Raw genomic sequence first — 16,799 nt, forward strand, 5'->3', positions numbered from 1 at the left:
CTATTCTTCCCTGCCATAGGCCAAAGCAGCTTCTCTTTAACTAATGGTAATAAAATATATTTACAACATACAAAGGAAAATCTCACCTCACCTTATAAATTTCAAGATTAAAAATTCTGTAAAAGTCAGGAATGGAGAGATGGCTCAGCAGTTAAGAGAACTCACTGCTCTTGCAGAGGACCTGAATTTGGTTCCCAGCCGCCAGGGTTGGGAGCTGCCTTGACTGTAGCTTCAAGGCACCCAACCAACATCATCTTTCACCCCTTAGAAGTTGCTTTTGAGATTAAAAGAAGAGAGGTTTAATTTGTATGTGTCTGTGGAGAGCATATGCAAACATGTATGCATGCACACCTTCACAGAAGGCAGAAGAAGGCACAGGCTGTCTTCTGTCACTCTCCACCTAGTCCTTTGAACCTGGGGCCTATACTGTCTCAGCTAGCCTGGAAGTCAGCCAGTGCTAGCCATCCTCCTGTCTGCTCCATGATTGGAGCTGGGTTAGACATTTGGTGGACTCCGGGCTTGTTACATGAGTGCTGGGATCTAAACTCAGGTCCTTATGACCGCACAGTGACCTTTCTAACCTGATAAGCCATCTCTGCAGCTCCAAGTGTGACCACCTAAATACTATGACTTCTGAGGACAGAACAGACTATTTCCCCATGGATTCTGGTTATAATTTTTTCAATAATCTTCTTTTTATTCTTAAAGACTTATACTGTTGCTAAATTTATCAAATATTTTAAAAGCAGTATAGTTAATATTTAAAGAGCAGTATCTTTTAGTTTTTGTTTTTTGTTTGTTTGTTTGTTTGTTTGTTTTTTTTATACCTGGAGGGACAGCCGTGGGTGCTGGGAACCGAACTCTTATATTTTTGGTTGTGAGCCTAGCCTTTAACGGCTGAGCCATCCCTCCAGGCCTAGTTTTTGTTTTTTCAAGACAGGGTTTCTCTGTGTAACTTTAGTGCCTGTTCTGGAACTACGCCTTGAAGACCAGGCTGACCCAGAACTCAGAGATCTGCCTGCCTCTTCCTCTTGAGTGATGGGATTAAAGGTGTGCCCCACCATTGCCTAGCTGATTTAACATACTTTTTTATTGCAATTTTTGTTTGTTTTGTTTTTTGAAGCGGGATTTCTCAGTGTAGCTTTGGGGCCTGTCCTGGAAGTAGTTATTGTAGACCAGGCTGACCTCAAACTCACAGAGATCCGCCTGCCTCTGCCTCCAGAGTGCTGGGATTAAAGGCGTGCACCACCATCGCCTGTCTTTATTGCAATTTCTAAGCAAGTTGAATTCTCTTTATTTTTGAGATTTATTGTGTTTTTATTTATGTATATGTGTCAGTGTATGTCTGTGTCAGTGTATGTCAATAAGTATAGGTCCCCTTGGAAGCAGGAAGACAGTGTTAGATCCTCTGGAGCAAGAGTTGCTACAGGTGGTTTTAAGCTACGTGATGTAGGTGTTAGGAACTACTGAGCTCAGGTTCTCTCCCAGATCAGCAAATGCTCTCACCCAACCTCTGAGCCATTTCCCCAGCCCTTATGAGAAATCAAAAGTTTAAAAAAGTGTATTTTTGAGACAGGGTCTCACCCTGTAGTCCTGGCCAGCCTGGAACTCACTATGTAGACCAGGCTAGCCTCAAACTCAGAAGAGAGATCTGTCTGCCTTCCCAGTGCACCACCACACAAGGTCATTAAAGTTAGCAATTGTCCAATATCAAAAAACCACATAAATCCTAACCAAGAGCTGGGCTTGGTGTCCTATGTCTTTATACCCAGCAGTTTGGAGGCAGAGGCAGTTTGATGTCAGTGAGTTCAAGGCCAGGCTGGTCTACATAAACAGTTTCAGGTTAGCAAGAACAACCTAGGGAGAATGTGTTAAAAATAACTAATAAAAACAAACAAACAAACAAATAAGAGTAACACTAGCCAGCAAAGACACATGGCTATTTCGGGGTGACATTTATAAAGCAAGAAGTACCTTCTGTCTCGAGCAGAAGACTCCCTCTTGACTTCTGCTTCTGCCTGTCTGGCCAGCAAGGCAGCAGCTTTGGCAGCCTCTACTTCCTTTGTCTTTGCAAAACGAGCAGCTCTCTCTGCACGATCCTTTGAAGGAAACACCATTAGACACATTACTTCTCTCTGTCAGAGCCTACCTGTTTATAAACGCAAGGGATAAACACAATATATGAAATTCCTTAGGTTCATGTGTAGACTTTACACATTTAAGATCTGAGGTTTTTGTTTGTTTGTTTTCTTCATTTAGGCAAGTGTCAAGAATATGAGTTGTTTGGGAAAAAAAAGAACTGCCTCCATAGCCAGGAACAAAGTATGACACAAAGGTGATGTTTAATGAGTGTTTGTTGAATGGTCAGAGGAATAAACAGTATTTAGATATGTATACAATAGGTTAATTTAAAAAGCAGCTGCCGAGCTTGTTATGGCCCAGTGGTTCAGCACACTGACAGTTCTTCCAGAGGACGCAGGGTCCCAGCATCCACATGGCAGCTAACAAACCTCTGTAACTCCAGTCCCAGGGGACCCAACACCCTCTCCTGGCCCCTATGAGCGCTGCATGCATATGGTGTACATACATATACATATGCAAAACACTTATACACAATAAAAAGAAATTTAAAAAAGAAAAGCAATTGCTATAAAACCATCGTCACCCTTTAGTTATGCCTAAATCTTCTGAAAGTCTGCCTCTCTCTCTCTCTCTCTCAAAATTAATGATTTTATACAGACTACAATTTACAAATTCTTTGTTTTTCTTTGGATTTTTTTTTTTTTTTTGACAGGGTTTCAGTGTTTGGCCCTGACTGGCCTGTGACTCTCTTCGTAGACCAGGCTGGCCTTGCATTCACAGAGCTCCATCTCCATGTCTCCTGAATGCCAGGGTTAAAGGCTTGCATCACCATGCCCAGCTACAGAATCTTTAAAAGCTGTGCCTTCTTAGAAAATTCTTATTAACTAGGAGAGGGTGGGGTAGCACATGCTTTTAAACTCTGCACTTGGCAGATCTCTGTGAGTTTGAGGCCAGCCTGGTCTACACATCATGTTCCAGGGCAGCCAGGGTTATAATGTGAGATTCTGTCTCAAAGAATAAAATAACATGAAGAAAATAACTTTAAGATGGTTTTGGGTGGCCAGAGAGATGGCTCAGTGGTTAAGAGCTCTTTCTGCTCTTCAAAGGACCAGAGTTCAACTCCTAACACTCATGTAAGGGAGCTCACAGCCATCTGTAGCTCCAGGTCCAGGGGATTTGACACCTCTGGTCTCTGAGAATATCTACACTCTCATGTACATGTCCACATCAGATACACACACCTACATATAATGAAACATATAAATACATCTGAAACAAACAAAGAACAATAAAACTGCCCCAAAGAAAACAAACAACCCTATCTTGGGCTAGTGTGATGGATTCAAGGGTAAAATAAAAGCGTAGGCCTGGTGACCTGAGATTGAGCCCCAGAAACCATAGGAAGGTTGACAGCGAGAATTGACTCCACACTGTTGTCCTCTGACGTCCAAATATGTCACACGTGCATGCATGATTTTGATGGGGTTGGGAGCATAGCTGACTCAGTGGTTTAAAGCACTTGCCAGTCTTGTATAGGATTCTTGTACATGTTCAGTTCTCAGCACCAACATGGTGACTTAACAACCATCCCAGAAGATCTGATGCCCTCTTCTGCCTGTGAGGGCACCAGGCACACAACTGGCACACACACATTCATGCAGGCGAAACACTTATACATGGGAAATAAATAAACAAGACACTCATATATGGGAAATATATCTTACGAAACAATTTTTTTGAGGAGTAGTCATGTGGGTGGGGGGGGGGAGAAAAAAACTGAAAATTAAAATAATTATGTATCATTTTTTCTTAACTATTTCAATTCAATACAGAATTCCTTGAAGACAGAAGCCCAGATTGATATTCAATTACTAAATGTGCTATTGTGTGCACTGTGTGGTAGGGAATGAAAACAATCAGCCTGCATAGAGAAACAATATTACAAACGTCAGAGGATCAAGCATTTCAGATAAAGGTAGACACCAGTGGCTCACTTCTCTGGTCCCAGCACTTAGCTGGTTCAGTGAAGAGAGTTCAGGGATTCTACTGGTCACACAGAAAGGCGCAGTCTCAACATGAATGAAGGAGCACACAGCGAAGCTCACCAGGGCTATCTGCTGCTTGATGCGCTCTCGAGCCGCTCTGTCTTCTGCCTTTTCTCTGCTTCTTTCTTCTAACATTCTTTTTGCTAATTCCTCTTCTTGTTTCCTCTTATAATCCAACATTTCCTTTCCAGTTTTTCTCCTTTCAATTTCCTTCTTAATCTCTCTCTGAATCAAAGAAAAGTGTGATGAACCCAAACCATAATCCAATCTTCTGTCCCAGACAATATTCTGATATAAGGAAAACTGATTATAGAATATAGTTAAAAGAATAGAATTTCAGCCTAGTGGTGGTGGAGTACACCTTTAATCCCAGATCTCAGGAGGTAGAGACAGGTGGATCTCTGTGAGTTCAAAACCAACCTGTACTACAGAGTGAGTTCTACAATATGCTCTAAAGCTACAGAGAAACCCTGTCTCAAAAACCACTACAAACCAAACCAAAGAAAATTAAACTTCGGAAAATATATCCTGGTGAGATGGGTCAGTGAGTACAAGTGCCTGGCGCCAAAGTTTACACTATGGACCCACATGATGAAAAGAGAAAATGGACTGCTGCAAGTTTTCCACTGATCTCCACATATGTGCCTATGCACGTGTGTGTGCATGTGCACACACAAAATAAAGTAATTTTTTAAAAAGAGCTGAAGAAGTCAGGTGGTGGTGGCATAAGCCTTTATTCCCAGCATTCGGGAGACAGAGACAGGCAGATATTTTTGAGTTCAAGACCAGCCTTGCTTACAGAGTGAGTTCTCTGACAGCCAGAGTACAACAGAGAAACCCTGTCTTGAAAAGAAAAATAAATAAATAAAATAAAAATGGAGCTAAAAAGATGACTCAGGCCCAGGCAATGGTGGCGCACGCCTTTAATCCCAGCACTCGGGAGTCAGAGGCAGCTAGATCTCTGTGAGTTTGAGGTCAGCCTGGCCTACAAGAGCTAGTTCCAGGACAGGATCCAAAGCTACAGAGAAATCCTGCCTTGAAAAACCAAAGAGAGAGAGAGAAAGAGAGAGAGAGTGAAAGAGAAGGAGAGAGATAGAGAGAGATGACTCAAGTTATTAAGCTCACTGGTTGTTCTTCCTAAAGACTTAGATATGATTTCCAGCAACCACATGACAGATAACAACTGTTCAGTTACAGAGGACCTGATATCCTCTTCTGGCTTCCACAGGCACCAGGCATGCAAGTGGTGTGAAAAATGCATGCAGGTAAAACACCAATAATATAAAATAATTTAAAAAATACTTTTATTGGCAGCATAATTAATGATCAAATGTCTATCAACTTGTAAACTTTTGTCAGTGGCTCTGTTAAGAGTATCGTGTCCTCAATGTAATCTGTATCCAAGCAGAATTACAAGCCTTTAGATTCTACAGCAAATGTGCTGTCCTCTAAGGACAACATGGCAATCAATTATTTGTCTTGAAAACAATGATAATCTAAATGAGACCCAAAAGAGATGGGTACAATTACTGTGAGAAAGATGATGAGTATACTAGAATGCAACATTAGATAAAAAACTGAGGAGAATGTCTACAAATTTGATTTTCCTCAAATCTAGCAATTTTAGATCAACTTCCTTTAGATACTTAATTTGAAAAGATCCATCCACAGAGTGAAAAAAAAAAGATTATTCAATTGTTGCTGGTAATTTATAAAAAAAAGAAACAGATAGCCATGGTAACTCCTTGCAACCCTATGATTTCTGGGCCAGTATAGATTGCATAGCAATCATGACAAACAGAGAAGCAAACAATAATAACCAAGATCCTAAAATGTATATAGTACAAATTGAGTGCAGAGAACAGATAATTTCTTCCACCACAATACAACACTGACCTCTAAGGATATCACTCCGAGTCTACTAAATTGGACAACAAATCAAAAATTCCCTCAAGTAACAGAGTGAACCAATGCTAAGGGTGAGCTCTACCTGTTCTTCTTCCTTCCTTTTCTCTTCTCTCCTTTCTTCAAGCTTTTTTGTTAGTCTGTTTAAAAAAACAAAACACCAAGATAGATTCCATTATTCAAAACATAACTAAGAATTTTACTGGGGGGATGGAGATGGCAGCAGACGTGGTGGTGAATACCTTTAACATCAGCACTTAGGAAGCAGAGGCTAACTAGGGGCTACATAATCAGACTGTCTCAAAGTTTTATTTTGCTAAAACAAAGGGGAATATAGAAACCTAAACATACCCCCTGAAAATACAACAGCTTCTCTGTCCATCTCCTGTCATGTGCAGAAATCCAGGAACCCACTGGTGTCTAACAGAAGTCCATCATTTACTATTAGAGTCCTCACTTTTTGATGATTCTAATGCTTGAAAAATATATTAATTTGAGCTGGAGAAAAAGCTTAGCAGTTAACAGTTTATATTGTTCCTGCATTGAACCCAAGTTCGATTCCCATAGCCCACTTCTTGAATCTCACAACGGCCTGTATTTACAGTTGCAACTGACCAAGAAGACACCAATTTCTTTGAAGGAATTTTATTTATGTTATTATTACTGTTTTGCAGAGTTTAGGATTTAACCCAGGACCTCATGTCGGCTAAGTAGTCTAACACTGACTCTAGTTTCCTCTAAGAAGTATTTTGTTTTGTTATTTTTTTAGACAGGATTTCTCTGTGTAGCCATCCTGGCTGTCCTGGAACTCATTCTGCAGACAACGCTGGCCCCAAACTCAAGAGATTCTCCTGTATCTGCCTCCTGAGTGCTGGAATTAAAGAAATATTTAAAGGGGCAAATTTAATTTAAATTAATTAAATTAAATTAATTTCCTTTAAAGAAAAATTTAAAAAGCATTTTTAATTTTTTACCTAATATTAAAAGGTGTTAGGCTAGTATTAGAAATATTAGTCATTAATTCATACTTTTTAATAACAGCGTAACAAACACATTTCATCATTACCACATTTTTATAAACCCTAACCTAGAAAGTATAATGAATCAGAGATGTTTACTATTAGTCCAACCAATAAAAAATGACGTTTAGTAGTTGTGCAGCACCCCTTCTTAATACATATGCATAATACGACATAAGTTTTTGTTCATCTGGAGCTTATTATTATTCTGGCATAAGGGGATATAAGCAAAAGTGACAGAAGGACACACACGCATATACCAAAAGGGGCTCTTAGAACGAAATGCTCAGGTCTATAGCTGACTGACAACTTCAATGATACAGAAAATCTGTACCCTAATTTTAATTTTCATGGAATAGTTGGGTTATTGAGGCAATCAAAAACTTAGACCTGCAATTCTGAGTCTTCATTTGCATTATATTTAGGTTTCATACAAGTTAACAAAATAACTAGAAACTGTAATTTTTTTTAAACAAAATGTTATCTACAAAAGTAAAAGCAAACCTTTCCACTTTGACAGTGAGATCCTCTGCTGGTCTCTGGTTTGAACATCCAGGAAGTTCCTGGGAGGGATTGTCATGACCTGAGCATTCTCCTCCTTAATTATTAAAATAAAACAAAATAAGAATACTACAAATAATACAACTTGTAAAAGATATAAACCATTTGTTAACCTTTTCTCTTGAATAGTAGTATGACATAAATGTACCACTGTGCCTAATGGAATGCCAAACAAGCACTCCACCAGCTAAGCTAAGCCCTCATGTTTGGCTGGGTTTATCAGGGTGTAACCCCATTTGAAAGGCTTGCTATTATCTGTCTGGGATGCTACAGTGAGACTAAACCATGTCCTTAAATATGAAGTAAGGAATACTCTTCCTGTACCTGTTGCAGTATCTGACTTTGTGTCAGAAGCCGCTGGTGTCTCACAAAGCTCTGTATTTCTGGACTCAGTATTTTCACACACATCATTAGGTTCAAATGAGGCAGATGGGGTAGATACTGAACTTTCTGACTGGTTGTCATTTGTCACTGATGTTTCACCTTTTGATGAGTGCATCTCGGGAGAAAACATATTGCAACTTAACATGACACTCTATAGCCATTTAATGGTAGATTAGTTATCAACACACACACACACACACACAAAAGTAGAAATACTAAACTCTCAGTAAGACAAATTGGAAATAGAGAGTCCAAAACAAAACAAAAAACATAGTATGGTATGAACATGGGGGCACATCAGCCTTTAATCCCAGGCAGAGAAAAGTGGAAGGTTCAAGGCCAGTTTGAACTACATAGCAAGTTCCAGGACAGCCAGAGCTATCCAGAGACCCTTCCTCAAAACAAAAACAAAATCACATTATGGAATTCAATTATAAGTTGGCCAAAGCATAATTTTCCTTATTTGGTACTGGGGGATGAGCTGTATCTCCAGCCCATAAAAGGTTTTAAAGCAGAGTGATTGATCATCTGGCCAGGGGACGGGACTCAAGACATTTCCAAAGGCAAGGCAGATGAAGATGGGTAGTACCACCCTCAGGATAAGCTCACTTCTCTCAAGGGTCCCAAATCATTGCAGGTGTTGGCGAGACTGTTTCCTCTGATAGATGGGTCACTGGTTGGGATAATCTTTGTCAAGCTATAGGATTCAGAGGGCAGTTCTGCGTTATCTTCAGAGGGTATCTATTGTTTAAAATTGAGCTACCCCAGGGGCCTGCGATCAGAGAACATACACAGGTTGGGAAGCATCAATTCAGCCTGCCACAGTCCCTAAACTCCAAACAGACAGCTGTGGGCACAGGAGGGAAGGACCCCATGGGCTGAGGTGTGCAGGTGGTAGGAAACTGGCTTGGACTACTAGGAAATGTGTTAAGAGACATCCCTGCACACTCAGTGGCCAGAAACAGAGTTCACCAACTGAGAATTAACCTGAAGCTTAAGAGCTCTGAACTTAAGGACAGAGTGAATAAAATCCTGGAGTCACTCTTCTTTACCTTCACTGCTGTAGTCAGTCTGAGAAGTAAGGTTCTAGGAGTGTAACTGATACTCACATTGGCATCCCTCTAGAAGGGTGACTAAAACTCAAAAGCCATACCAATCTCAGTGCTGTGGCTGCTTTCTACACTCAAATAATTAAATTTAAAAAAAAAAAAACAGCCTTGTACCACAAAGTTCCAGAAAAACATGAACAATCCAAACCTTGAAGCAGCAGACAGCAAGAAATAATAAGGATGACATTAATGGCCAGGCACAGTAGTGCCCTTAATCCCATCACCCAGGAGGCAGAAGCGAGCAGATCTCTGTGAGTTTGAGGCCAGCATGATCTAGAAAGTTAGTTCCTGGACAGCCATAACTATATAGAGAAACCCTGTCTTGAAAACACAAAACAAAACCAAAAAAAAAAAAAACAAAACAAAAAAAACCCAAACAAAACAAAAACCCCCACCAAAAACAAAACAAAAACACCAAAAAAAAAAAAAAATCAAAAACAAAAATCCCAAGTAACATTGAGAGAACCCTAGTCATCTCCCAAGTCAACTAATGCAACAGTGCAACAGAAAGAGTAAGATGACCCAAATAAGTAATATGAAAAGGGGAGGTTACTCTACTCTAGAGGTCAATGAAATACAGAAAATAATTAAAGATTTAATCTAAAAAAACTGGAAAATTTCAGGGCTGGAGAGATGGCTCATAGGTTAACAGCACTTACTGCTCTTATAGAGGATTTGGGTCACTCACATCAGATGGTCACAACCACCTATAATCTAGTTTCAAGGGATCCAATGCACTCAGACCACTTCTAGCACCTGAGTGCATATGGTGCCCATATATATAATCAGTCATACACACACACAAAATTATATATATACTGAAAAATCACCAGGTATGTTGGAGGACGCCTCTGATCCCAGCATTCAGGAGGCAGAGGCAGGAGGATCTCCAACTTTGAAATCAGCCTGGTCTATAAAGTGACCAGAGCTATGCAGAGAAATCATTTCCAAAAACCAAAATAAACAAATAAATAAATAAAAATAAAACTGAAAAAAAAACTCTAGACAAAACATGTATTTCACTGCACACCTATGACCAAGCAAAAATCATATATAAACAATTTAAACAGATCTCTAACAATTAATGAAACTGAAGCCAGATTTAAAAAAAAAATATTCCAATGGGCTACTGAGGATTAAAAACAAAATCTTAAAAATAACAAAACAAAAAAAAGTAACCAAACAAAATGAAACAGCGAAACAAACAAAAAAAGAAGTCAGGAGGTAGGTGTACAGGCCTTTAATCACAGCACGTGAGAGACAGAGGCAGGCAGATCTCTGTGACTTTGAGGCCAGCCTGGTCTACAGAACGAGTTCTAGGACAGCCAGGGCTACACAGGGAGAAACCCTATCTTGAAACCCTCTGCAACCCCCAAAAAGTTCTGGTTCCTTCTTACTTGTTGAACTTTGTGAATTCTTGTAACAAGTTCCTCTGCGGAAACACTCCCTGCTATTACTTCCAAAGGGATTCCGCTGTCTCCTATAAAGAAACTGGATGGAACACACACTACAGGATCTGTACAGGTTAATTAAGTCTAATAATTCAGGCTTGAAACAACAAGTTTTATAAAATACAATAACAAAGCAAAACACATCACCTTAGTGGACTTTACAATGTGACTAGCATGTTCATGCCTCTAGTACATGTGATATGTAAAATGATTTATGGTTTGTAGAGCATATTAGAGTAAAAAAATGCATTTCATTCTACATCATTATATCCATTTTGCCTGGAGTCACAGACTTTTAACATTTCAACCAAATTATTCCATACTGCTCTTCAGATATTCACATTAAACAAGAAAAACATCAGGCCTGGAGAGACGGCTCAGTGGTTAAGAGCACTGACTGCTTTTCCAGAGGACCTGGGTTCAATTCTCAGCACCTATATGGTGGTTTACAACTGTCTGTAACTTCCGTTCTGGGGGACCCAACACCCTCACACAGGCATACATGCAGGCAAAACAGCAATGTACAGAAAATGTAAAAAAAGAAAATTAATCATAAAAAAGAAAACTTAAAATTCAAAAAAATAACAGCACCCACATGATGGCTCAAAGCTATCTGTAGTAACTCTAGTTCCAAAGGACTCAACATCCTCAACCAGCTGTACATAGAGGCAAAATACCAATGCACATAAAATAAAAATAAATTTAAAAAAGAAAAAAAAACACATACTTTGCCATTAGCTATAATGTATTATATATAGCTAATACAAAAGACTGCAACATTGCTTCTATCAAAAGGTAAGTTTTCCCAAATAAAATTAATCCCCAAATTTTTTAATTAAAAAAAGAAAAGCAAATATAATCTATATGAAACCAATGCTTCAATAAAAGGATACAAATTTGTGAAAATTGCAGACAAGCTTCACTGTAAAAAAAATCAAAAGAAAAATCACAACATGAATTCAACTGTGTTGCATTCATTAAATTTACTATACCAATCATAAGTATATTTTAAAAATTACATAGGAATATGCTGGAAGGACATAAATATGAATTTTATTTTACAAAACATTTTGTTCTTTTTAATTTTTGTCTCATAACTTTCAGATTAAACAATCATTTCTTCTTATAACCCACAAAGTGGTGGCTGGGTTTGTAAATTAAAAATGTCTATCTTGCTGGGTGTGGTGGCATCCACCTTTAATCCCAGTGCCAGGGAGGCAGAGGTGGGAGAATTTTTATGATTTCTAGGTCAGTGTGGTCTATATAGTGAGAAACCATCTGGAAAAAAAAATATCTCATGTTGCTTCCTTAAATAGTAAATACATTAAAAAATCTTGGCGGCTGGAGAGATGGTTCAGTTGTGCTCTTCCAGAGGACCAGGTTTGACTTCTAGCAGCCATGTGGTGGCTCACAACCATCTATAACTCTGTTTCTAGGCAATCCAACACCCTTTTCCACTTCCTTGGGCACTGCAAGTACATGGTGCACCGATATACATGCAAATACTCATATAATACACATAAAATAAAAAATTTAAAAAAAAAACTTTTTTTTTTTTTTTTGATTTTTCGAGACAGGGTTTCTCTGTGGTTTTGGAGCCTGTCCTGGAACTAGCTCTTGTAGACCAGGCTGGTCTCGAACTCACAGAGATCCGCCTGCCTCTGCCTCCCAAGTGCTGGGATTAAAGGCGTGCGCCACCATGCCTGGCAACCTTAGCTTGTAACAAAATACAGTGACATAATATTCTGTAATAAGAAGGATTAAAACATCCTAAATATCCATCAAGAAAAACTATCTAAAATAATGAATGGGGGAAAGGTATAGAAAGTTGTTAAATCCATGCCAGGCAGTGATGGATCACATCTTTAACCTCAGCATTTTAATCTCAGAGGCAGGTGAGTTTGTGACTTTGAGGCCAGTTTGGTCTACATACTGTATTTCAAGACAGAGCTACACAGGGAAACCCCGCTAGAAAAACAAAACAAAAAAGTTGTCAAATAATAAAGTATAAAAAGTAATCATAACAAAATAATTTAAATTCCATTAACTGGATGTGGTGGTACACTCAAAAAATTAAAAAATAATTTAAGTTCCTAATATATCTTAGTGCCTTAGATATCTGTACCTATAAAATGAACATTCTTAATAGTTCAAGAATATTATCATAAATAACAAAAAACATGATTAGAAATAAAAAGTAATGAAACATTAAAGTATAAGCACACCTTTTCGTATCAATTTTAATTGCAACAAAATTGTTTGAAGATGCTTCTGTCACTTTCTCATCTTCCCAGCTTGCAGCCATCTGCGTGGACTGCTCATCATCACCTGTGAACATATTTTAAGAACTCTTAGAAATGCCGAGGTCAGGACTGTTAATTCTAAATTTCATCCCCCTGTGAAACTAGAACTCAAATAAAATATAATCCACAAGTATTTTTTTTCAAATTTTATTTTATGTGTATAAGCTCTTTGCCTTGCATGTATTTAAGAGTATCACATGTGTGCAGTGCTTGAGAAGGCCAAAAGTTGTCTTTGGAAACCCTGGAAACGGAGTTACAACAGTTGTGAGCTACCATGTGAGTGCTGGGAACCAAACTGGTCCTTTGTAAGAACAGTAAATATTTTTCTCCTTCCTTCCTTTTTTTTTTGTTTTTGTTTTTGTTTTATATGAGACAGGGTATCTATATAATCCTGAAACTCACTATTTCTTGCTCCCAAGTGTTGGGATTAAAGACATGCACTACCACACCCAGTTTAGCAAGTATTCTCTTCACCAAACTTGAAAACTGATCCTACTGAAGCTGTGGTTATGGTCCCATAGCAGGGTGAGGCTTATCTAGAATGCACAAAACCTTTTGACCCCCAGCAGAGCAAACACACAAACAAGCCCAAAACACTTTATCCATAACTTCAGTTGACTATTTCAAAAATACATACAAATGAAACTACTGCTTATTATAGCTTCCACTGCTACCACATTTAGCAAAGCTAAAGCAGATGAACATAGAAACCTAAATGAGTCTTCCTTGCTAGGTCATTTTTTTAAGACTTATTTATTTTTATTTTATGTGTGTTTTGTCTGCATATATACGCACACACATATAAATCACACGTATGTATATCTAGTACTCAAAGAGGCTGAAAAGGCCAGGCAAATAAAGGTGCACACTTTCATCCCAACATTCAGGAGGCAGAGGTAGGCAATTCTCTCGAATTTGAAGCTAGCTGGGTCTACAGAGTGAGTTCCAGGACAGCCAGGGCTACACGAAGAAACCTCATGGTGTGTGTAGTGATGGTTGTAGCGAGCTGCGTGAAGCCACACCTGATGGCAATGTAGAGAGCTGCGTGGAGTCGCACATGATGGTGCTGGCTCCCGCCCTCCGCGATCCCGAAAGCGAGTGCTCTGTGATAATCAACTCCTAATATCAACTAGGCCTGACTTATGCTATTATCACGCAATGATTATCAGCTGCTTGCATATGCGTGGACCTATGAGCAGTGCCCACCTAGCAATCCAGGATTGGTAGCCCAGGCCTACTTAAGGGCTGGGAGAGGTTTGCCCGGGGAGAGAGGAAAAGAGAGAGGAAAAAAGAGAGGAAAAAGAGGGGGAAAAGAGAGAGAAATTTTACAATTGTCAAAAGGTCCTGAAATAAAACTGCAGTGAGAAGAGCTCCGGTGGTCGCGTCATCCTTGCTGGACGAGGGGGGCCGCGACAATGGTGGTGGTGGGGAATGGTGGGTGAGGGGAAGATTGAGGAAGAGGACAGAGAGCATCAGTTCTCCTGGAACTGGAATTATGAACAGTTGTAAACTACAATGCAATGCTGGGAACTGAACCTGTAAAAGAATAAGTGCTCTTAGCTTGTCCAGTCCCACTAGGGTTATCTATTCTTACACAGCAATTGTCTACCATGTAGCTTCTGGGAACTAAACTTGGTGCCTCTTTAAGAGCAGCAAATGTTCTTTTCCACTGAACCATCTCTACAGCACCACTTAACACTTAGAACTTGCAATGAAAACCATCTCAGGTCACCCACCTTCTAATACACTATGCACCTTAATTATCTTTATTGTTTATTGTCTTTTTCTCCCAATTAGAAAATAGTCCATGAAGGCAAAGACAGTTTTTCATGAAATCCCTACAACAGAACCTGAAGCAGTAAGTATCTAGGCATATAGCAGGTATTCAGTGTTTATTGAAATGAACATTTAAATGTCTAGCATAGTGAGCATACAGGCGTGCCTACCAATACTTGACTGCACATCTGAATGAGAGCTGTGGCGGCTGAAAAATGCAGGCCCATTTCTACCTTGTCTGAAGGTCAGAGAGTTTGGAGACTGACTGGTGTAATTGCACCTCCTAACTCAGAAGGTCTTTTGAAATTACGAGAGCTCAATGCCATCCTGACAGGTAGTCAAGATGTGCAAATGTACTTCTGCTCCTTCTATTGTCTATGAAGTCAACCTAGGGAAGGGCGGGTCTTCAGCTTATGTGACTTAGAACACATTAGCTACCTAGATGACAGATTGCTAATGATTTAATGTCTCAGAGTGATAAGGCCATTGACTGTGTGAGTTATCCTATGTATCATGTTAATAAAGTCTTTTGTTACCTTCTCCCCCAGTTTACATTGGGTATAAAAGCTGGGGAAAAATAAACCCAATGAATTTCAGAATTTCAGTCACTGAAATGCCCTCCCAATACTTTCTATGTTTTCTATCTTGTTATTTTTATGTGCCTTCATATTCTTATATTTCTTCAATTCCCACGCTCCTACCCTGGTATGAAGTATTTTTGTAGAGGCCAGTCCTCAACAGACAGCCTATGAAAAATTTGGACATGGAAATGGGACAGATCAAAACCAGTAAGAATACCCTTTTAACTAACTCATGGAAGTTACAACAAAGAAAATAAAGGAAAGTTTCCATTTGCAAATGAAAGCATTCTGAATGAGTTTCCAGAGACAATGGGGTAGGAAGAAATAATAAATTCTTAAGAAAATACTCAACTATCAACCTAGAAAATAGCTACTTAAAACATTCTTTCTGGCCGGGCGGTGGTGGCGCACGCCTTTAATCCCAGCACTCGGGAGGCAGAGGCAGGCGGATCTCTGTGAGTTCGAGACCAGCCTGGTCTACAAGAGCTAGTTCCAGGACAGGCTCCAAAACCACAGAGAAACCCTGACTCGAAAAACAAAAAAAACAAAAAAAAAACAAAAAAAAAAGAAAACATTCTTTCTGTAAGCATTTCAAGGAGACAGTAAAGAGTGAGAAATCTTATGTAATCATTCTTTTATTTACTATTTTATTTTATTTCAGTTCTTCTATTCTGGCATTTGGCTTATGTACTAGATATAAAACACTGTTCTCAACACAGCTTAAAACCTAATGATATGGCTGGGGAGATGGCTCAGAGGTTAAGAGCACTGGCTACTCTTCCAGAGGACCTGGGTTCAATTCCCAGCACCCATATGCCAGGTGCACAACTGTCTATCTCTGGTTCCTGATGTGGGAGGTCCTTCTGTGTATGTGTTGCTTTTATTGGTTGATGAATAAAGCTATTTGGGCCAATGGCTTAGCAGAGTAAAGCTAGGTGGGAAATCAGAAGAGATAGAAGAGTAGGCAGAGTCAGGGAGATGCCATGTAGCTGCCTAAGGAAGACTCTGGAGTCTTACTGGTAGGTCATAGCCTCATGGTGATACATAGATTAACAGGAATGGGTTAATTTAAGATGTAAGAGCTTAGGAATACGCCTAAGCTACTGGTCAAGCAGTGTTGTAATTAATATAGTTTCTGTGTGATTATTAGGATCTGGGCGGCTGGGAAACAAATATGCAGTCTCCATTTACAGGTTACAGGGGATCTGACACTCTCTCACAGACACACATGCAGGCAAAACACCAATGCACATAAAATAAAAATGAATAAATTAAAAGTATGTGTATTTCCAAACAAGTAGACAACTACCAATTCATAAAGCAGTATTTGCTATGAATGAGAGTGTTTAGGTTTGGGAAGACAGTTCTGTTAGTAACAAGAAGATCTGAGTTTGATTCCCAGGATGTGAACACACATACAAATAAATAAAATCTATCATGGTCAGAGAAGACTTTTCTGAGATGATTTCTCTTTTTATTTCCTTTTTCTGAGACAGGGTTTCTCTACATAGCCCAGGATGTACTGGAACTCACTATGTAGAACAGGCTAGCCTTGAATGCCCAAGTGCTGGGATTAAAGACAT

General features: G+C 39.3%; 1 protein-coding gene across 1 annotated transcript in view; it reads right to left on the minus strand.

Annotated features, from left to right (window-relative positions):
- The window catches only part of Ubxn4 (UBX domain protein 4), a 35,988-nt gene that overhangs the window by 12,939 nt on the left and 6,250 nt on the right, over nt 1–16,799 (minus strand). Inside the window, exons 2-9 of the mRNA XM_057770217.1 lie at nt 12,782–12,884; nt 11,450–11,478; nt 10,503–10,621; nt 7,937–8,111; nt 7,556–7,649; nt 6,118–6,172; nt 4,188–4,352; nt 1,975–2,099 (exon numbers count right to left, since the gene is read on the minus strand). Of these exons, the coding sequence (XP_057626200.1) occupies nt 1,975–2,099; nt 4,188–4,352; nt 6,118–6,172; nt 7,556–7,649; nt 7,937–8,111; nt 10,503–10,621; nt 11,450–11,478; nt 12,782–12,884 (865 nt within the window). The remainder of the gene's footprint in view (nt 1–1,974; nt 2,100–4,187; nt 4,353–6,117; nt 6,173–7,555; nt 7,650–7,936; nt 8,112–10,502; nt 10,622–11,449; nt 11,479–12,781; nt 12,885–16,799) is intronic.

Source organism: Chionomys nivalis, chromosome 5, assembly GCF_950005125.1.
Source record: "Chionomys nivalis chromosome 5, mChiNiv1.1, whole genome shotgun sequence".
Taxonomy (NCBI): domain Eukaryota; kingdom Metazoa; phylum Chordata; class Mammalia; order Rodentia; family Cricetidae; genus Chionomys; species Chionomys nivalis.